The sequence below is a fragment of the Hipposideros armiger genome, unplaced genomic scaffold (genome assembly GCF_001890085.2).
Source record: "Hipposideros armiger isolate ML-2016 unplaced genomic scaffold, ASM189008v1 scaffold_101, whole genome shotgun sequence".
In the NCBI taxonomy this organism is placed as follows: domain Eukaryota; kingdom Metazoa; phylum Chordata; class Mammalia; order Chiroptera; family Hipposideridae; genus Hipposideros; species Hipposideros armiger.
In genome coordinates, this window is record NW_017731451.1 from 2,939,873 (window position 1) to 2,962,106 (window position 22,234).

At 40.5% G+C, this 22,234-nt stretch overlaps 1 protein-coding gene across 1 annotated transcript in view; it reads right to left on the minus strand.

Moving 5' to 3' along the window:
• Window positions 1-1,114: 1,114 nt before the first annotated feature.
• Window positions 1,115-22,234, minus strand: part of SLC16A10 (solute carrier family 16 member 10) — a 124,742-nt gene continuing 103,622 nt past the window's right edge. The window contains exons 4-6 of the mRNA XM_019646352.1: window positions 21,153-21,296; window positions 11,103-11,331; window positions 1,115-8,331 (exon numbers count right to left, since the gene is read on the minus strand). Of these exons, the coding sequence (XP_019501897.1) occupies window positions 8,102-8,331; window positions 11,103-11,331; window positions 21,153-21,296 (603 nt within the window). The 3' untranslated portion in view covers window positions 1,115-8,101. The remainder of the gene's footprint in view (window positions 8,332-11,102; window positions 11,332-21,152; window positions 21,297-22,234) is intronic.

Below are 22,234 nucleotides of genomic sequence, written 5' to 3' on the forward strand. Positions count from 1 at the left end.
TCTGGATGATGGGATTATGGTTGCTTTTTATTTCTTTGTGGTTAATGTCTCAAGACAAACTTTTCTCTTTTTGTAAAATTAGAAGATGCTGTAGGATTTCTAATAGTCCCCTATAGCTCCATTATGCTAGCATTATATTTTAGATTATATGTGTGTGTGTGTGTGTGTGCATGATTTTTTTAATTGACTTTTCCCTTTTTTAAGATTTTATTAGGGAATTGGGGGAGGGAACAGCATTGGGGAATCAGGGAAGGGGAACAGACAAGTTGCCGTCCTTTTGTTCTTCAGTCTAGTTGTGGAGGACATCGCTTCACTGGCCCATGTTGGTATTATCATTGCGCTCTTCCCAGGTGAGGCAACATTGCTCGCTGGCCATTGGATGGCCACTCAAGGTGGCTCACGGCAGCTCACGAAAGCTCATGCTGGCTGCTGGCCAGCCCCACTGCAGCCTACACCATCGCCGGTGACTCACAGCAGCCCAGCTCCAGGTCAAGCTGTTGTTCACCATCTTAGCTGTAGAGGGCGCAGCGTCTCTGGCCCTCATGTGGGATCCCAACTGGGGCCCTGCTGCTCAGAGCTTGCGCTCCCAAGCCAACTCTTAACCAACATGCCACTCGGCTGGCCCTAAAATAGATTTTAGATTCAAAATATATACAGGGGCTTCTCTTTAGCCAAGTATCTGTCATTTGAGTCCCTGCTATTACAAGATTGAATATGTAGGTATACTCATTGCTACTGGAATGTTAATACTTCGAGGCTCTCTCAGTGGAGAGAGCCAGGAAATACGGATATGAACACACATACACCTACATACACCTACATATATATGTATGTATATTCACACCACATTTTCCAATTCAGTCCATCACCATAGTGTTTATTTTAGCCTTACATCTTCCAAATAGATTTTGGACTCTCCAGTGCTTTTGGATCATTTCTATACCTGTTCTTTGTTTCAGAGAAATAACAATACCCAAACACATGTGGAGTACATATATGCAACTTAAAAAGCACACAGCTCATTTCCTTTTTACTCAACACAGACTGTTTTCCTTGAGTAATTTTTTCTCCCCCCCCCCCAGGAATTCTATAAATATAATCACAAAGCCATATAGAAATTTGCTAAAATTTTTTTATTGTATTTACCGAGGACATCACATTGTTGCACATAAAATGATCTTATCCTCCCAATGATTACAAAGCTCTTTTGGGTATCTATATTAAACTTCACATTATAAAAATCAATTATAAATTATACTCCTTAAAAAGAAACATAGAATTTTTTAAAGGCACATACTAAAATATTGCATACTAATCAAATCCAGCATAATCATTTCACATGAATATATTTAAACAGCTATTGTGCCAAAAATGACATCCTGTGTAGGTAGAGAGAGAAGCAGAACTACACTGAGGTGTGCAGCGTGCTCTTGGAATAATTTGGTTTTGATACCCAAGATAAAACATGTTTTTCTAACTTTGAAAATATGCAAAATAATTTAAATATTACTTTTCAGATAAACATTAAAATAAGTCAGCCACAACCATAATGCTGGGAGCCCTTGAGAAATCATAGGTCTGAGATTTGCCGACACTGATACAGAGTCCTTACTAATTTAAATCTTTCTGTTAAATCTGAAAGACGAACAATGATACTTTCAGCATGAATTTTTTTTTTAAAGTAGATCATTATCCAGGTTTTAAGATTAATGACTCCCAGAACTCCGATTTCAGCCTGAAAAAATAGCTTAAAATATCTGCTTAAATAGAAGGTTATTTGTGCATGTATAACTATAATATATAATAAAATATACATAATTTTTTGTCACATACCCTCAGAGTTACAGAATACTTTGAATAGCTAACTTTGTGCTAGAAACACTGACCAGGGACTTTTTCTTTAAAGTTACCTTGGGGGCTATGATTATCATTAAGTTTTTATTTGATGATCATTTTCTTGTGAGTTTCATACTTTAAAACCTTATATGTTAACAAAAATTACATACCTCTAAGTAAATATTTGAACTCAATAATTGCTTTATATATGAGGTTTTTCCCCCTCAGATACATATACAAAATGCAACATACATAATACTGCTGGGTCTATACATTTCCTATTGTGTTATATATACTTAAAAGAAAAAATAATTTTGAAGGGAACTTGAAATTTAGCACCAATCTTGATCTAATCTTTCTTTGGTAGGAAAACAAGGCACCAAATACACAGTCTGTTCGTTCAGAACCTGGGGTCAAAATACAGCACTCTTGATAACAAGCTCTCCTTCCCTGAATTAATATTCCTATAACAGCTGAATTATGAAAGACACATTTACCCATTACTTTCTAGCCTATTAGAACATACTATAGAAGACTACATTTAGGGAAGATCACAGTAGAAAAGGTTTATGTTTACACACATTTAAAATATTTGCAAAGTCCACTCTTTTAATAACTGATAGATACTTAAAAGTATTATCCAGTAAAGAATAAGTCATATATATCAGAGTCTCCAAAACAGTATCACATATGAAATTTGATTTCTAAATGTTATTTTATATAGTTCCTATCCCTTACATGCTTGGTGACAGTCAACTCCAAAATACTCTTCTTACAATGGCACTCATATTGAAAGGCTAAAAATATCTTTATAGATTGGGAACTTGCGGGTTAACTCCTACACGATTGCCACACTCAACAACAGCATTTTCAAAAACTCCAGTGAGGCAGAAAAATCATTATCTCTAGGAAAGGGGAGGCTCTTACAGGAGCTTCACATGTCAGCTGTAAGGTTAAGGCACAAGCATACCATCTCTTGTCAGTGATCACCCATCTTCTTGCCAAAGAAAACACAAATAAATGAAAACAAGACCTCATCATTAAGCAGCCAGTATAATTTGAAAAGCCACTGGGAAAGCATTTTAGTAAGTGTTCATTATTATGCATAGATTATAAATTTCTTCAGGTTTTTTCCCCCCCTTTTTTAGATTATCCACAGGCCACATTAGTTAATATTTCTTTTTTGTTCTTTTATAGCCACTTACCAGAACAAAGCACTTAAGCACTTTTACTGATATTTTGACCCCTTAACAACTTGCACTCCCTTGCCTTTTAATCCCTGAAGCGCCATTAGCTTCCTTCTGATCAGACAGGAGTTGATTAAGCAAGGCTTTTAGTGGACACTGAAAGCTGAGGTAGGTGGACTGCCATGATCAAGTGAGTGTCATGGTCAAGTACTTAGAAAGGTTTCATTTCACTCCCCATGTCTTTCCAATATACTAATAAAATATTGACGTCTTCTGTATCCTAAATGAGGTAGCCTCCTATATTATATCAGTCAAGAAAATAGTTCCATGGGGATTTCTGTGAATGTACAGAGGTCAAGGTGATCAATGTTCACGATTTAAAAATTGATAATTTTAAAAAGGACAAACTAAGTAATATAGTCCCCAAATTTCAAGGTTTCTTTGAGTGATTCAAGATGTGGCAATGTATTGTTTCATGAGTCTTTACTGTCTCAGGAATCATCTGATAAAGTCCACATTTAGGATAGTTCAACAATTGTGATTCTAGGTCATATGCAGGTTTTACATTTAGCTACAGGCATTTGGCCCTTTATTCTTGAAAATTGTAACATCACTCTACAGTGTGTTTATAAAACAAAGCATTAGCCTTATTAACAAATAAACAATAAACAAGGCTGTGGCTCTGAAATGATAGCGAGCCCAGGAGCTGTCTGATGCTGTTCCCCACCTTGATTCCCTGAACCATTCTCAGACTTCTCCCTGGATGGTCTTTTTATTGCCCTTACACTAAACCATCAACAAAAGCCAATGAGTGTAATATGAGCAGAATTCATGATGGTCAGTCAAGTAGCAAGCCTTCCTTCTGTGGTGTGTTCTCATTCCACATCGCCATGATGAATGGCAAATTGGTTTTTGTTTTAATTAGAAGGCAAAAAGGTTGTGTTTTTAAGAGTTAATTAAACTATTATCCATGATGAAATTTTCTATTAGCCAAGACACCACTTGTCTTTTAAATTAAAAAATAATATAGATGTAATAGGAAAGTAATAGTTTCACTTCCTCCTACTTTTGACACATTGGAAAAAAGCAACAATCTAACCTAATACAGAAATTGCTCCTTAATGTTTGTTTGTGCTAGCAACAATGACTTTTTTTTTTAGTGTTCAAAATTTCCTAAAGAGTTTAAGTAAGCTTTATATATTTATCTAAATTGTTTCCATATTTAAAAATTGGAGCTAATTAGCTTATCCTTTCCACTTGTACCTCTAGACTCACCACGAAGTGTGACCCAACCTAAGGCAGGTTCGCTAGGAGCTGCTTCCGAGAGGCCCGCTACATCCCAGGGCACCCTCCATGCTGTGCCCTCAGGATTAAGATTTGGCGCAGCTTTAAAGGAATAGGAAAATCAAAGTAAAAAGATTATGCTCCGAAAAATATTTATGCTAAGAACTTGACAGGTTTTTTTTCAAAGCATTTACCTTAAACATTTAAATAAAGTTTTATACATTAGCACAAAAGATGCCAATTATATGAAACTTAGGACCTCTCCTCCAAATTTTCATCATATAATTAAAAACTTTTTTCAGTATAGACCATTAGAACTCTTAAGTTGAAGTCTGAGAGCAAGCCATTCTCCAAGTTATACAAAATTGAATGGGGTTCCACCCTCTGAAACCATAGCGACCAGTAAGTAGCGCAGCTGAACAGCCATTAGAACTAAGGAAGGATGTTAATGGACTCTCGAGCAGATTTTTTAAGAACAGGGGGAAGTAAAGGGAAAAATAATGATAAGGATAAAGATAATATGAAAAAAGTAAATACATATGTTTACTTTCCAACTAAGTGTACATTTACTTTAAAAGTATAAGAAATTGAAGCTAATAGCATTAAAAGTTTCTCTGTACTTGGGCAGAGCCCATGTGATCATCTGCAAACATGTATAAACAGATAATACATGGATCATGAAATGTAAATTTATGAATAGAACTGGAAACAATGCAATCACTATGCAATTTTCAGTGGAAACTACAAGTCCTGTAGTAGGGCTACAGAATAAGCATTGCAACTGTACTCAGAGATTTATAAATGTTGAATAAAGTATCAATAACCTGGGTGGTTTATTACTGAAATGGATAGATCCCAATAATAACCACTGCAATAAAATTTAACCAAAATGTTTCTGGGAGACCACTGCGCCTCAGCTACAAGTGTATCTGATCCAGAGTTGCTGTAAGGAGGAATACTGATTGTTCCCCTTATGTTATTGTTGGCCTCAGATGCCACAACCTTTTGAATGTGAGAATTTGCTGAGTCCTATCAGAAGCAGGATGATGAGATAGAAAGCAGAGTTCTGACTCTATTATTCTTTTCCTCTCAAAAAAAATGTCTGGATTCAACAACAAAAAAAAATTTAGACCCATCAGATCACTTTATTGCAGCAGTAACACCCTGTGCAGGAATTAAAAAGGATTTACTTTGATGAAAAGAAAATATTTTATTGGTCTATAATATTTCTTGGTCTGCAACACATCTTTATGGATATTAGTATTTTTCATTTTCTTAGTTTGTAGAAATTTTAGAACTTTAGACTTATAGAGCTTTTGTACCAAACAACATATTACTAAATATGCATTTTATGGAACTTAGCATTGTACCTTTTATATTTTTCTCTTTAACTTTATCTTATTACAGCACAGTATTCTCCATAGGAGTCTATTACAGTGGAGCTTTTTTGGTGTTATAGATCCTGTTTTATTCATTCCATTGGACTGAAAACTACATATGTGTAATATATGTGTAATATTCTGAGATCTAAGTTTTCTTATAAATACTTAAGTCATGTTGCTCTTTTATTATGGAAACTAACAAAGCAAGATCAAGTCTTTGAGTTTCAGATTATTACCTTTTTTCCCTAAAATCAACCAAATTTTAAAAGAGAAAACACTTTGAAGGTCTTTACAGAGTAAGTATTCTATTTTAGAATTATTCTTTCTGTAAAATCGGGGGTGGGGGAGCCTCAGGAGTCTGTTAAAATGTAAAAAAAAATTTATAATGGCAGGTTTGATGATTGGTCTTAGTTGTATGTTTTTGCTGATCTCAAAAGCACTGATAATAACCAGGAAATAATGTTTTTATAAATGGGCAAGAATAAATGAAGAAGCTGATAATGTATTACATTATCATTTCTAAGTCACTTTCTAAAAGTTTAAAATAAGAACGTGAAAGGGCAGTATGGTCAAATGTAGGGGTGTTTTGTTTTGTTTATTGACCCTTCCAAAAAACAAATTACCTAAGTCTCCTCAGTATGAAATATGGAAATATTGGAAGTAGTAAGTTGCAACTATGTGTATGACATAGTAAGTTGCTGAATGACTTCACAATCAAAATTATTTAAATCCTATTAAAAAAAATTCCACATTTAGTGTTTTCACTTTGAACTTCCAAGGATGCAGATAAGAAAGCTGATACTGAAAGGAAAAGTTACTGGGTTTTCCAGCTGTTTAACTAACAGCCTCACTTCCCTCCAGTCCCCTGCGTGCCACCCCTCACCCTCTACCAACTATAAATTCATATGCTTTCCAAGTATCTTCATCCTTAGCTAGAGACAAGGAATGGAAGGACTTTGCTTTTCAGAAACAACAGAAGCTGAAAAGTAAAGTAGGGAGATAACAGACTAGCTTTCTCTTCTTACAGAGAATTTAGAAACAGATGGATCTTGGAGATGCTTTAGAAAAGGACAAAATTTTCCCCAGGTGAACAAGCTACATTTGAGGAAGAGCTAATATACATCTATATTTAAGATTTAAATATATTTTGCATATTATTAACTATTTAAGACCTAAATAAGAAACAAAAATGTAAAGTATAATTTCAGGGATGAGGAAAGTGTTCCTATTTTTTGTAGATGAGTATGGGTCATGACATGACTTTGGTTTTAATTTTAGGTCCTTAAAACTCTAATAGCTGTCTTACAATTGTAAATGTATGAGCAGACAAAACACTGGGAATGTTATGGGGGGCACACTAGGATAAAAACATATGAATGCAATTTTCTGCCAGAAAGTTTTGGAAATGTAGGAGTTGTTTTTCTTTATAAATGTTTTTAACCTTTCAAGACCCAGTAATTTCCTAAACCAATTTGAGCAACTGTTTCTATCAGAGATAGATATTTTTATCACAAACACAAATATTTCTTTCCCCCGTTTATGCCTGAAACTACAACTTGATAACATGCGCAATAAGACTTAGTTTAAATACCAGGTCCTAGTGCTAACAAATTCAGGAGTTAGAAAAATTTTATGGTAACCTTGCTAGAATATCTTTTATTCATTCTATTTTACTTTACTGTTAGAATTTGGCTACTTGAGCAAAACACACTGCAAACCCAAGGGGAACACACATAAATGGAGGCAATGCCTGATTTTTGAACTGCTCTGCCCTTATGTACAGGATACTTTCCATTTCACGTATTCATTCTGAATACATTGTTAGCATCTGCTCCAACAAAGTCCCTGACACTAGAGCAAGTCAGAACAACTTAATTTCATCACTTATTTAACAGTAAGCAAACAACTTGAACACAGACTTGAGGTTTAGGTAGATCTCACATTATCTAGAATCCAGACTTCAATTTTGTAATAAGTTTCCAAATAGCAGAAGAAATTAAAATAGAGATACCAGAATTAAAAACAAGCATGTGAGACAACAAACAATATTTCCAGTCTTAACCAAATTGCAAATCTTTCAGTATAGCTTGAGGTATTTTTAAATATTTGTAGAAGCTGAATAGCATTCACAGTTTCCAGAGTTGCTTTTTACTGAGATAATTTCAAATTCTCACAACATTTGACTTTCACACATGTTTTCATGTGCCAGTCTCTGCCCTCAGACTCATGGAAATAACAGACAGCTATTAAGTGGCAGAAAATGGTTCTTGTGTAATAAGAGTTCTATTTCCCAATTATGTGCTATTGTTTTCAAGATGTGATTAAAAAAATAAGAAATTTGCAATTCATATAAAAGGAAAGCTTGCTTAAACTTCTGAAAGCAAGTCCAGTTTGGAAGAGGTATGTAAGACATTAAAAGCAGTCAGATTCCTTCTTAAAGATTTCAGGTGAGTTTGACAGCAGAGTGCTCTGGTTCTCCAGCATTTTCTCTGTCTTTTCTCCTCCGGTGGTTTGATGGATCTCTCTTTGCTTCTTACTATGGATCCATGGGATTAAACAAAGGACAGCGCCTCCAATAAGGGGAGGGACTCCAGCGAGGTAGAATGACACATCATAGGAGCCCAGCTTGTCTCGAAGTAACCCTGGGAAGGGAAAGAACTGTCACCAAGAGAGAACGAGTGTGGCTCTTAGGGGTCTCAGATCAGTCGCACTGATGGCCTAGTCCCAACCTAATAACTTCATCTCCACAGGACTAGTTCAAACAACATCTCAGACTATGAGACATTTTTCAGGAAATGTGACTGAAATATAAACTTTTTCTGAAAGGAGGAAGGAAAAGATCTCATATCTTTAATCTTGTCACAGACTACAGGACTCTGGGTTTTCACACCAAGGTATGAATTACATGGAAAGAAAATACTTGCAGCCAAGCTCTGGCTGCCTCGAAACCCTTCAGAGGCCATCTAGGGAATTCCGACACATCAAGGTGGACAAACCACCCAGCTGAAGCTTCTTGTATATACTTACCTCAAAATGCCTACAATTCAAAGCTTTCCTGGGCATATTTTTTAATGAAATAACGTGAAAATATTTAAAATCATAATTCAAAATCACGAAAAATTGTAAATCTAAGTTAGGAAGGAAAAGGTTGTGAAATACATTTTGGAAAGATACTAACGTTTGTCAGCACTTGAGAGGAAAATATGAGAATCTGTGTGGCACTCTTTTTTTTTTTTTTTTTTTTTAAAGATTTTTATTGGGGGAATTGGGGGAATGGGAACAGTGCTGGGGAATTGGGGAAGGGGAACAGACAAGTTCCTATCGTCTTGTTCTTCAGTCTAGTTGTGGAGGACGTTGCTCCACTGGCCCAAGTTGGCACCATCATTGCGCTCTTCTCTGGCGAGGCAGATCAGTCGCCGGCTTCTGGACGGCCGCTCACTGCGGCTGCTGGCCGCTCACGCTGGCTGCTGGCTACACACGGTAGCCCATGGCAACCCACTGCCACAGGGACTGCAGCCTACGCCGTCGCCGGCGACTCATGGCAGCCCAGCTCCAGGTTGAGCTGTTGTTCAGCATCTTAGCTGTGGAGGGCAGCGTCACTGGCCCTCATGTGGGATCCGAACCGGGGCCCTCTGGCATCCCAAGCGAGCTCCCAACCATCGCGCCACTCGGCCGGCCCTGTGTGGCACTCTTAACAGATCCTTGGGCTCTGCTTCTGAAACCATTATTTGGAGTACTCCTTATATCTAATTTCTCTAACAAAATCCAAATTTCCGTAGTTATCGTAGTGTTTTTGAACTTTTGCTAACTTTTACCATACAGCCTCAGTTATCTGAAACGCCCAGGGAGCACACTGTCCTGAACATCTGACTGCTGAGGGTTTGTCCAGTTAAGTACCAATGCGTTAAAGAAGTGCGCATTCCTTATGATAGAAAGCTACAGTGTGCCGTGTGCCTAATGCATGGTTTTCCTTCCTGCTGGATCAGAGTGTCCCACATCCACCTGAACCTTTCATCGTCATGAGCACCAATTACTGTGTTTGGGGGCACTGCCCTCAGACCTGCTGGCGAGCCAGGGGCCTTCTGCAGCCCGTGGCTGTGCTGCTCTGCCTGCTTTGCAAGTTTCCTGTTGCCTCCTTTATTCTTGGCCTGTTATCAGTTACTTCTAGTGGCAAATACCGTTCCTACTAAAGTGCTGCTTGTAGTCTATTGTGGACTTGGAAACCCTTGAAAACTAAGCTTGTGAGGTGTAAAAATAGTATGAATAGTGGGAGAGAGGGGAAGGACCGGAGGATTCTCCTACAAGGAGACTGTGACCTTCAGAACTTAAATTTTATTTGGTCTGCGCAGCAGTGACTGCTTGCTCGATTCATGACTAGGTTCCCAACTGGCAAAGCTGCTAGATAGGTGTGGTTCTGGATCTGAGAAGGAACTAAGCTGAACTTGAACTGAGCTGTTTACGTGCCAGACACAGATAACAGTACATACATTTAAATTTTATCATAATTTTATCAGTTCTTCTTATAATAATTCACATGGGCACCCAAGTAATACTGAACATGAGACATCTTGATACTATCATTCAGAAGATTTCTAAAGGTGAAATTCACATAGTATAAAGTGAACCATTTTAGTGGCATTTAGTATATTTACAATGTTGTGTAACCACCACCTCTATCTAGTTCCAAAACATTTTCATCACACCAGAAGGAAATTCCATATCCATTAAGCAGTTACCCCTTAATCACCCTTCCCTCCAGCCCCTGGCAACCACCCATCTGCTGTCCATCTCTATGGATTTACCTATTCTGGATATTTCACATAAATGGCATCATGCAATATGTGACATTTTGTATTTGGCTTCTCCCACTTAGTATAACGTTCATCCACCTGGTAGCATATTTCAGTTTAGTACTTCATTCCTTTTTATGGCTGAATGATATTCCATTGTATGGATAAACCACATTTTGTTTATTCATCTGCTAATGAACATTTGGGTTGCTTCCACTAAATGTTATTTTTCATTAATTATTTCTCAGGGGAATATGATCTCTTACACAAAGCATACATATTTTGAAATCTTCCAGAATCTTCATCTCTTTTTAAAAAGAAACAATGTTCCCATTCCTCGTACTAAGTAAAATAGAGGAATTGGGAAAGCGTAAAGCCCAGAAGCTTACTGTTACACATTTTATTAAGTGTTTTAGATATCAATAAGGATAAGAGGGACTCCTCAGCACACTTTTTCAACATGGCCATCTACAGCTGGTCTTATTATAAATATTACAGACAAGGTACACACAAAAACATAAGACCAGTAACCAATAAATTATATTCACATATAAGTGAGATGTAGAAGCTGTAGTAGAAAGTACTATGAATTCATATAATTCCCGGAGAGTCATTACATTTACCTGCAATGGGCGGGCCCACAGTCATAGGAATAGACATGAATCCGAGCAGAAATCCAATGGCTTGGGAGACATCCTGGGCACCGACTAACTCAAAGGCAATTGGAGCCATAATGGAAATGAAGCATCCATCGAAGAGGCCCATGATGAGACAGACGGCTATGAGGGCCCCAAAGACGCGACACAGGGGAATCATCATGGACATCACACCGATGAAGAGGAAGGAGAGCACCTAGGACAGACACCACACGTCAGCTCTGCCGGCAAGAGAGGAACGGCGCACTGGTTAGTCAGGCTTTCTAGTAGTGACTGCTTGGTCGCCTTCTGGCCAGTTCACCGTGATTATATAGGAGTGTATATAATACACTTCCACAGTCATCTCCCCTGAATTCCCCTAGCACTTTCTCAATATTTCCAGTATGGGACAAGAAGAAAGTCGCTACTTTTATATGCTTACTTTCCTACCAGCCTGTAAGCGCTTTGAGGTCAGAACCTGTACAAGTCATCTTTGGACTAAATATTTACAAGGTTTAAGGATCTTGTACCTGGTCAGTGCTCAATAAATATGAGTCCTTTGAATATGAGCTCAAATTCATTCATCAATCATTTGATTTTTAAAATTTTACCTTTGAAATTATACGTACTTTATTGGTATGAGTCCTTCGCAAAATGAAGATATGCCAACAAGATCAGCTCTTCACATCGTAGAGTTCCCAGTTAGGGGACTATGGTGATATAAGTTTTAGATATTTAAATAATCAATTTAGAATATATTGCCTGCTACTATTCCAAACATGATGAGCATATTCAGACCAAGTGGGAGAGATTAAAATAAGTAACTATGATTTGATATGTATTATATAAATATGTACTGAATTCTGATTCACATTCCAATTAAGTTTTGACTCTGTCATAAGAAATATATGATGTATAATATATAATGAAAACAGTAAACATAGTCTATAATAACACCTAAGAACTAATTTAGGTAATCCAATTTTATTCATAGTGTAAATCAGTATGATTATTATCATCAAAGAGTATTTTGAAACATTATGCCTTGTGGTGACATACTACAGATATACCCTACTTAAGTACCCCAGAGTTAAGGCTGAGAAATATTTTGAGACACTGAACACTCCTTTGAGTGTTAGAGTAGTTGATAGGATCAAACTACTAGGTTTGCCTGCCATTTGGTAGCTACTGAGCTATGTGAATAAGACCTGGTTCCTAATCTTGGGTTGTGGGGAAATGAACATGTAAATAAATATACGTGAAGTGTTCTAGATGTTACCATAGTTGTATATTCAAAGTACAAAAGAAGCAGACAATCACCTGAGGAGCTCCTGAAGATGCAGAGTGTGAGTGAAGATCCAGGAATGGCAGTTTTCACAACTGCCATTTCCCCAGGTGACTGTAACACAGTCACAATAAAAAAAACCATGCTCTTGAAAAATGTTTCTAACTCCAGGTTAGGGGGCCGGCTGAGTGGCTCAGTTGGTTAAGAGTTAGCTTACGAGTGTGAGCTCTGAGCAACAGGGCTGCCGGTTCGATTCTCACATGAGCCAGTGAGCTGCACTTGAGCTGAGCTGCCCCTGAGCTGCCAACAGGTGGCAGGATGGCTCAGCTGGTGAGAGCTCCTAACAACAAGGTTGCCGGTTCCATGGTGGGCTACGCCCACCTGCAACTAAGACTGAACTCAGCATCTTGAGCTGAGCTGAGCTGCCGCCCGGATGGCTCAGTGGATAGAGCGTGTGTTCTTAACAACAAGGCTGCTGGTTCGACTCCCTCATGGGATGGTGGCTACGCCCACCAACAACTAACATTGTAACATGGCACCTTGAGCTTAGAGGCCACGAGCTGCTGACGGGCAGCCAGATGGCGACTGGTGCCCTCCACAACTAAGATTGAAGAACAACAACTTGGCTGGTCCCCCTCCCCAATTCCCCAACACTGTTCCCCTCCCCCAATTCCCCAATTTAAAAAAACAAGAAACAAAAAACTCCAGGTTAGGTTTCTTTTTCACATCATCAGACCGTATAGCTGAGTATATTTTTCTTCATTACTAACATGGCTTTATGATAGAAATTATAATTAATTTAAGACTGAGTTGGCTATTTGAAAAATAAGTCTGGTACCTCACATTTTCTAAAGAACACAATCTTCCCATTCTCCTGATTTTAAATTTTTCTACTTAAATATCTTTTTCTCCAACCCAACCCAACTTCCAAGAAAGCACAACAAGCCTAATTTCTGAGTGGTGGGTAATTATTGGCTTTGCAGCCTGGTAGGTTGGAAAGAACTAAGGCTCAAGGGACCAGGTTCTAGCTCTCTATGACTCTGAGCAAGTAAAAAGACTTCTGATGCTTCCCATCCATCCACGCCAAAAGAGATCTAAAGGTAAATCAAAATGTAGAAAGTGGTTTGAAATGAACAAGTAAAGGCTTAAGGAGTTATTTATTTTTTTTATTGAAAAACTAACCAGGAAAACCCTAATATTCTCAATTATAGATACATTTTTAACTCTACCTACAAACATAAAAGGAAAGTCATTTTACTCTTAGAAACATAACTATCATCACACACTCCAGAGAATCTAGAATAAATCTTCAGGACACTATGGGGCCCGATTCAATGGCTTTAGTTAGGAAAGCCACAGACCAAACATTCCCAACCACACATTGTAATTATACTAGGTTAGCTTTCAGAAATATATTTTTTTCTTTGACTGAGCTTCCTATTCTTTTACTATCTTGTTCTCTTCCAAGATAACAGAACCAGAGTGAACTGTTGAAAGCCTAGCATACTATTTGGCACAAAGTCACTTTTGCTCAATAAACAAATGGTTTTTTTGGACTAATTTACGTAGCATGAGAACCAGGCACTTTAAGTAGTTATCCTCATTTTTCTGTCCACTTTTGGCCCCTTCAAATTTTTGTCCTTTGGTCAGTTTTGTAAGAAATCATCTACTTAAGAGTTTCAAATGTATTACTACATATTTTGAGCATATTTTTCTTAATACTTAACCTGACTGCAAGTTCTCCTTTTCTCAATTCAAACTAGTGTATTAATTTATGTTTTCTCTTTTCCCATAATTTGACAATAATTGTTAGTTTCTGTTTAAATTTATTAAATTTTAATAACAATTGTCAAATTTAAATTGTTAGCTACTTCAAAGTACAATTTCTTGGTTTTTCTTTAAGAATTGAGTTCATAGAAATGTACATATTTACTCTTTAGCATTTCTCAGAGAATAACTAGCCATTTCTCCCTTATTTGTAGCTACAGCAGTGAGAAACGACGCTCTTTCCCAGCAGGTGTCACTCCCCCAAATGCAGCTCAGTTGCGAGGAAGCAGGCCATGGTGAGGACATCCTATCCCTCACATGCCGGGAGGCTTGAGCCACAGCGAGTCCATGCCAGGGTTTAGCAAGCTGCTCATGTGGGAGGCTCAGTACTTCTTCATCATTTCCCAAGACAAATACTGATCCATATATCAAATATTGATCTGTAGACACTGGGTCACAAAGTTTGAAAGGTAAATAAATGTAGTATCACATGCAATCTTTTTTTCTTTCCTCAAACATAGCAGCTCTGGTTAGATTTAAATAAGGGATTCAAAGTTCTCTAATTCTCTTCAAGGTCTGGCACTGACATTTAATAAGGAATTGACAGTTGAGATGTCTTTCTTGCTTTTGTTTTCTTAAACCCATCCAAGGAAATATCTTCTGCCATAATATTATAGGCTCTAGAATAACCCCCTGCTTGAGTTAGTTTATGTACCTAAGAACAAAAAAAAAATTTTTTTTTTTTTGCTGTTACCTTTCCCATTTCTATCACAAAGAGAGCATTCTTGGAGAAATGTCAGTTTAACTTCTCAGGAATCTAAGTATAGTTCAAAAGGGAAAATGAGCTGCACCTGAATAAGCAGGAGGCATTTTCAGAGGCAGACACACAATTGGCCAGTTAGAGTCAAGTGTTCCTCCTATAAATGTATTCCATATAAAGTTTCCAGACTTCCGAGCCTCTGGCTGGGAACCCAGGGCACAAAGCAGTTGGCAGCAGAGATCTGCTGGTCTGTCACAAACTGAAGGGGAGTGTCCGGGCCACAGCCCAGTGGCTGGCTTCCTCTGAAGCACACAGAGGCCACAGGCCTTTTGAAGTGCTTCCCAGGGAGTCTGTTCAACTTTCCCTGTGGCACAGGAGTACCGCCATTTCTGCCTGCGGGAGGAACCGGCTGCAGTGCCCTGGCCGATGTGAGAATAGGGTCCTCACGGACTTATTCCTTATGATGGGGAACTGCTCAGTGTTTGAACACTGTTTTGGAAACAGCTTACGTTGGTAAAGCATGTACCCTTATCCCGAGGTATCTTTAGGAAGATGTAAAATGGAACGAAAAACTGGGCAACACTGATCAGTTCATTCTACCTCAGCCAGAAGAGGAAGCTGATATGAGAAGATGGAATATGAAAGCGATTAACTTTTCTAAACTATAAAAGTAACTCATGAATACCTTCTTTACAAAATTCAAACCTTGTAAAAATGTATCCAGTGATATACGACATCTTCCTTCAACCCCCTCCTGCCCTCAACCCATGCCCACTTTCCTCATCAGGAATAAACACTCAGTGGTTGCTGCATCCTCCTATGCCAGTTCTGTGCACACGCATGTTCGGGTCTGCCTGCTTTACAGAGATGGATATGATGCCCATGCTTCAGTATGCCCATGTCACACAGAAATATGACACCATGAGAAACTGATCTGAATCCAAAGATTTTGATCTTTCATTATGCAGTTATAACTTCCAGACCTTTGAAACACTCACACTTCTGAAAAGTTATGTATTAAACACACAATCTTTAAGTGAATGGTGAGTAGAAAGATAGGCCTGTGAAGAAAGGTGGTAAGCTGATACCCGAACACAGCCTTTCCTCTCGCGCTAAAGTACATACTCTGGGAACTTTTGCAAAGACTTTCTTTACATTATTATTCTGTATAATGAAGTTCAGTCGTCTCTTCAGTCAGCATTTAAAATGGTTAGGCTGAAAATGCCTGGAACCCAGGACCTTTATGGAAATTTAAATTCAGAACTCTTTAGATACTGCTAAACTCTTTGTTACCTCTGAGCAGTCTTTAGTTCAGGATAACCAAGGTCTCCTTTCTTGAGACCAGTTCCAAATCAGGATCTGCTTCAGTATTTAGTAGAATGTTAAAACATAATAAAGCAAGGACTTATTAATCACCTACTCTGGCCCGACACTGGATGTAAGCTGTCACCATGAACCCTCGCCACAGCCCTCTGCCAGGTCTGCAGACAGATGGGTGGCAGGACTGGTGTGAACTCATGTCTTACTCCAGAGCCTGTGCTTTTCCGCTCTGCGGCCTCCCAAACCCAAGATGCCCATGACCAGAAATCAGACCACGGGGGAGGCTGTGAAGTGTATTCTGTGCCCGGCTGCTCCTCAGAGCTGGCTTTAAGGGGACAGGGAGGGGAGAGAACTGTCCTAGTCCCAAAGGCTGGGATAAAACAGACGAAAGCAGGGAGCAGGTAGGTCTTGGAAAACACACCAAAGAAGGAAAGGGAAGGGAGGTAAGCAGCAGGAGCATTCCAACCCTTAAAGGCTGGGCCAGGAGGCAGACAGCCAGGGAGGGAGACGCGGAGAGAGACAGAGGAATGAGAGAACAGGCAGAGCTGGAGTTGGTCACAGCAGAGAAGAGCCAAGAATCAAAAACCGCACTGACGTTTGGGAGTTGGGGCAGGGAGGCCGGGAAAAACAAGACACAGAGCACAGAGCGATGCAAAGGAGCAAGTCCACGGGCCTGGGCTGGGCCTGTGCCCCTGCGTGTTCACAAGACGGGGCCCATCGGTGGCTCCCAGCAGCCACAGGACACACCGAAGGCCTGCCTTCTCCTTCACAGGTGTCTCTGAAATGCAGTCATGTCACCTGTGACGCAGCAGGCACTACTGGGTGCCACAGACACTGCACCACATTTGGATGGAAAAAGAAAAAACAGACCTAAAAGAAAACCTAAGAGGTTGTGACTAACCTTTCATCCAACATGAAATTACTGACTTTTAACTCACTGCTGTGTAACTGCAGACCAAACATGGGACAAGTTAGGAAAGTCTGTATTTTCTTTTGTAAATTATTAATATTAATATATGTACTATGTATTAAAATGTGCCCCCCAAAATGTTGCAAATGATCTGATTGCCCTATGTCGTGAAGGCATTTTCAAAAACTGTTTTGGAGTGAAACGCTGATGAATAAAACATACCATGACTTCATCCATTGTAGCTCCTTCGACTGGACCGCCGTCGTGTCTCACCTGGACTACTGTGCTCATCTAATGGGTCTTCCCTCCTGCACTCTTGCTTCCTTCCCAGTAATCCATCGGCCACACTCAGGGCAACCACAGTGACTTGGAAATGTAAAATCAGACCATGCTATTCTCCAACCAAGACCTACTACACTGAAGTAAAATCTCTTCATCTTGCAAGGCCCCGCCTAGCTTTCCGACCTTTTACCAGGCCACTCTCCCTGTCTTCTTGAGTTCCCAAACATGCCCAGCTTTTTCCTGCCTCGAGTCTTGCTACAGGACGCAGGGACCATGTCTGCCTGGTTGGTATCACCCCACCAGGGTCTAGGCACGTGCGTACTTGGGTCCCAGGAAGCACTCAGAATTTTTTGAATGAATGAAAGGAAACTCAAAAGTCTGTAAGGCAACAAATGTCCATTAGAGGGCTCCCTTGACACTTGAGAACAAGACCAAATGGTTTGCTAACCGTTTGACAAGGATATCCATAGGCATTAATAAAAGGGGCAGTGATCATAGTACAGTAAATACTTTAAAGCAGCACTCTCCAGCTGTCTACGCTTCCTCCTAGTTGTATGCCCAGACTCCCTGCAGCTGTTTTCCTGGACATACATACACACACAGTGAGATGGCCGTAGCCTGTCTGTCCCTCAGTGTTTGCATCTGTAAGTGCAAATAATGACCGACAGTACCTTCCTCAAAGTGTTGGCGTGAGGAGTAAAGGAGCTACGGCACGTAGAGCACTGTTCATTGTCTGGCATGCGGAAGAGCTCAGAAGATGGTGCTCGTTACTACTTCACGTCAATCAAAGCAAGTTATTGTGTGTGTTATGTGCCATTGAGTCAGCTGAGACTCCTGGCCACCCTGTGAATAGTGACGTCCACAGTGTCCTGTCCTCACAGCCCTGCTCAGCTCCTGTAGACTCACACCTATGGCTTCTTATATGGAGTCATTCCACCTCATGTTTGGTCTTCCTCTCTTCCTGCTGCCTTCTATTTCTCCCAGCACTGTTGTCTTTCCCAAAGAACCCTGCCTTCCCATGATGTGCCTGAAGGGAGGACAGCTTCAGTTATGTCACTTTTGCCTCCACCGATGTTTCAGGCTTAATCTGCATTACGATCCACTTGTTCCTCTTCCTGGTGGTCCAGGGTTTCCGTAGAGCTCTCCTCCAACACTGTATTTCAATGAATCGGCTTTTTTCCTATCAGCCTCCTTCAACTGTCCAACTTCACTTCTGTACAGAGTAAGTTACTTTGTAATTAATGCCTTTTCCAACCATCTTCCTGTGCCCACAGTCCACCTCTCCTTCAAGGCCCTGGTCCAGGGCCGCCACCCCTCCACACAGTGAGGAGACACGTCAGGCCCCCAGGCCCTAGCCCCGCTTTGGCTCTCCTTTATCTTCCTTCCACAGCCAAGCTTTTGGGCAAAGCCGTCCATGTTTTCATTTACTCAGCTGATCACAGTCAGTCTCTTGCACCTGCCACTCCGTTGAAATGATTTCTATTGCTGAGACCAATGAAAACCTTTCAGTCTTTACCATGCCGGCTGTCTCACTGCTACTGACACTTCTGACCACTCCTGCCCGGGGACCGCTCTGTGCCCTGCTTTTCCCCTACTGATCTGGCCACTTCCTTTGGGCCTCCACTCCTGGTCCAGTCCTGGTCCTCCACTCACCCCACACAGCCCATGAATCCCACTCCCTCAGGTCTCTTTTCCAGAGTCTCTCAGGAGCTTCACACGCACCCCGGCTTTCCCACAAGCACCACAGACTTAGCATGGCAAAAATGAGCTCATCATCTTACGTCAATTGACTGAATTACTGATCTTGACAAAACAGAAAAACCATCCGCTCTGTTATCCAAGCATAAATCTCACACCCCGCTTGGGTGGCTCCATCAACCTCTCATTCCCTGCATCCCTGTTTTACTCCCTGTTTGATTCCAATAACTCTTCCTTGCTTCCTCCTGCCTAGAGGACTCCAATAGTCTCCAACTGGTCCCACTGTCTCCACTCTTTTTTTTTTTTTAATAACAGCTTTATTGAGATATAAATTCACATACCATAAAATTCACCCATTGAAAGTGGATAATTCAGTGGGTTTCAGTTCATGAACAAGGTTGTACAACTATCACTACTGTCTAATTTTGGAATATTTATATCACCCCAAAACGAAACCCCATATCCAGTAGCAATCACCCCCATTCCCTCCCCCCTCCACCCCTGGAAACCACTAACCTACTTTCTGTCTCTTGGAGCTCCCTAATCTGGACACCTCACAGAAATGGAACCTTCAATATGTGGCCTTTTGGGGCTATCTCAACTCTTACCCCCTCTCCACCTCATTCCACCCTTCATAGTTACTAGGTTAACTTTATAAAATACAACCCATGTCATAGTACTCCCTGACTTAAAATCCTTGAATGGCTCCTGGTAGGTTTCAGGATAGAGTTCATCCTCTTTTGTGTTTATAAAGGCCCTTCCCAACCTGGCTCCTGCCTTATCACCCCAGCCAATCAATCTGTTCTCTCTTTGTTCCATTCAAACATTCCATTTCCCGGACATAAGATACTCTGTCACGCCTCTACCTCTCTGCCCATGTGGTCTCCTCTGCTGGAACACCTTCCTCTGTCTTCCAGTCTATCTAACTACTACTCACCTCTTACCACTCTGCCAGCCCAGGAGGTCTGCTCATCTCCTCACTAGGGATTCAGATGCTTGGTGCCTATGTTGCCATGGCACCCAGCTAGCATAACCATTATTCCACTGTTTCAACATGAGACCATTAACTACTGATTGAGAGCACAGGTCATGTTTCATCTGCAGCATTTAACACAGTGTCTGGCATGGAGGAGTCACTTAAATACTTATCAAATGAGGTCCAAAAGATCTTAGAAGAAGCATTTGTTTAGTGTGTACCCCACAACACCCAGGAGGCAATTTGCAATAAAGAAGCTCAGAAAGACACGCACACACACCCTGAGTTCCACAGATATTGCAAAGGCACATGACTATGAGAACTATGCCAAAGCCAAAACATTCTTCTCAGAAAAAGCAATAGGCGGGGCCAGCTGAGTGGCATGTTGATTACGAGTTGGCTTTGGATGCCAGCTCTGAGCAGCAGGACCCCAGTTCGGATCCCACATGAGGGCCAGTGACACTGCGCCCTCTACAGCTAAGATGGTAAACAACAACTCGACCTTGAGCTGGGCTGCCATGAGTCGCCGGCAACGGCGTAGGCTGCAGGAGGGCGGCAGTGGGCTGCCGTGAGCTACCGTGAGTGGCCATCCAATGGCCAGTGACCGATCTGCCTCAGCCGGGAAGAGCCCAGTGATCACAATACCAACATGGGCCAGTGAAGCAATGTCCTCCACAACTAGACTGAAGAACAAAACAGCAATTTGTCTACCTGTCTGTTCTCCTTCCCCGATTCCCCAACGCTGTTTCCCTCCAATTCCCCAATAAAATCTTTAGAAAAAAAAAAAAAGAAAAGAAAAAGCAACAGGCAAAAAACATTTTGGTTTGGTGGAGTTCCATGACAAAACAAAGAAGATTGTTGTTGGAGGGCCAATTTTTCAGGAGAAAACCCAAAACTCACAACTGATCTTGACCTCAAAAAACTGCTTGCAGAAGTTAGGTTCTAGAAAATATTTCTCACATTTACAGACTCATATAAGGAGCCTTTAGACAATAATAACTTTGCGGAGGGTGGGGCGGGGGGAAGGCTTAAGGAAGTACCTGTAGATAAACCTTCTTCACGCCAGGCACATAGTCTGCAATCCGGCCAAAGAGCAGCCGTCCAACTCCTGAGGTGATGCCAAGGCACATGAGAAGCACCTCTTTATTGTTTTCATCTTGAAACTTCTCATTCACATATTTCATCTGTAGACCAAAGAGAGAGAAGCCCCACTGAATATGGTAGGAACACTTGACAAGTTTCGAGGCTGTGTGCCTTTCAGTTTCTACAATGTTATGGACTCCCTTCCCAATGCAAATATTTATAAAATGGGCTCTGTGAGAACATATGAAAAAAAGTTAACAGGATTTAGCTTGCATGAAAGAAAGAAGAATTTTTACACAAGGTCTTTCTTTATTTTTAATAAAGAGCTACCCACACACACTTTAGAAGTTGACATCAAGCCACTAGCTAAAGGAAGAGAACAGAAATTTGAACCCACCACACAACCTTGCTCCCTCAAGGTTACCCAAGGATCCAGCACATTATCTCCTCCCCTGTAAGGTGGTTTAAGGATCCATTCTGGAGTTTCATCTCTTCTAGAAGGGCATGAACCAAACTGACAGCCCTGAATAAGTTGTACTGGAGCTTCCAGGATAAACACATGGGTTCTCCGTGAATTTGCCCATTTGTATGATGTCAGAATAGATAAAGATGCAAAGTCAGTTTAACATAGTAGTTAACAGAAAAGCCCCTAGAGAGACTGCTTGAGTTCCAGTCCTGGTTCCATCCCTTATCAGCCTATGACCCTGACCCTGGGTTAAGTTCTTAACTTCTAGTGCCTCACTTTCCTTGTTGGTAAATGGAGATAGCAATAGTATTGCAAGAGAGTAATTGTGAGGATTAAATATCTGTATAAAGAGCTTAGAAGAATGCCTGACACCGTTAATAATGATCAGATATTAATATTAGCCTATTTTTTAAAGGGGCCTTTTCCTGGCCGGTCGAGTGGCGCGATGGTTAAGAACTCGCTTGGGATGCCAGAGGGCCTCGGTTCAGATCCCACATATGAGGGCCGGTGACACTGCCCTCCGCAGCTAGGATGCTGAACGACAGTTTAACCTGGAGCTGGGCTGCCATGAGT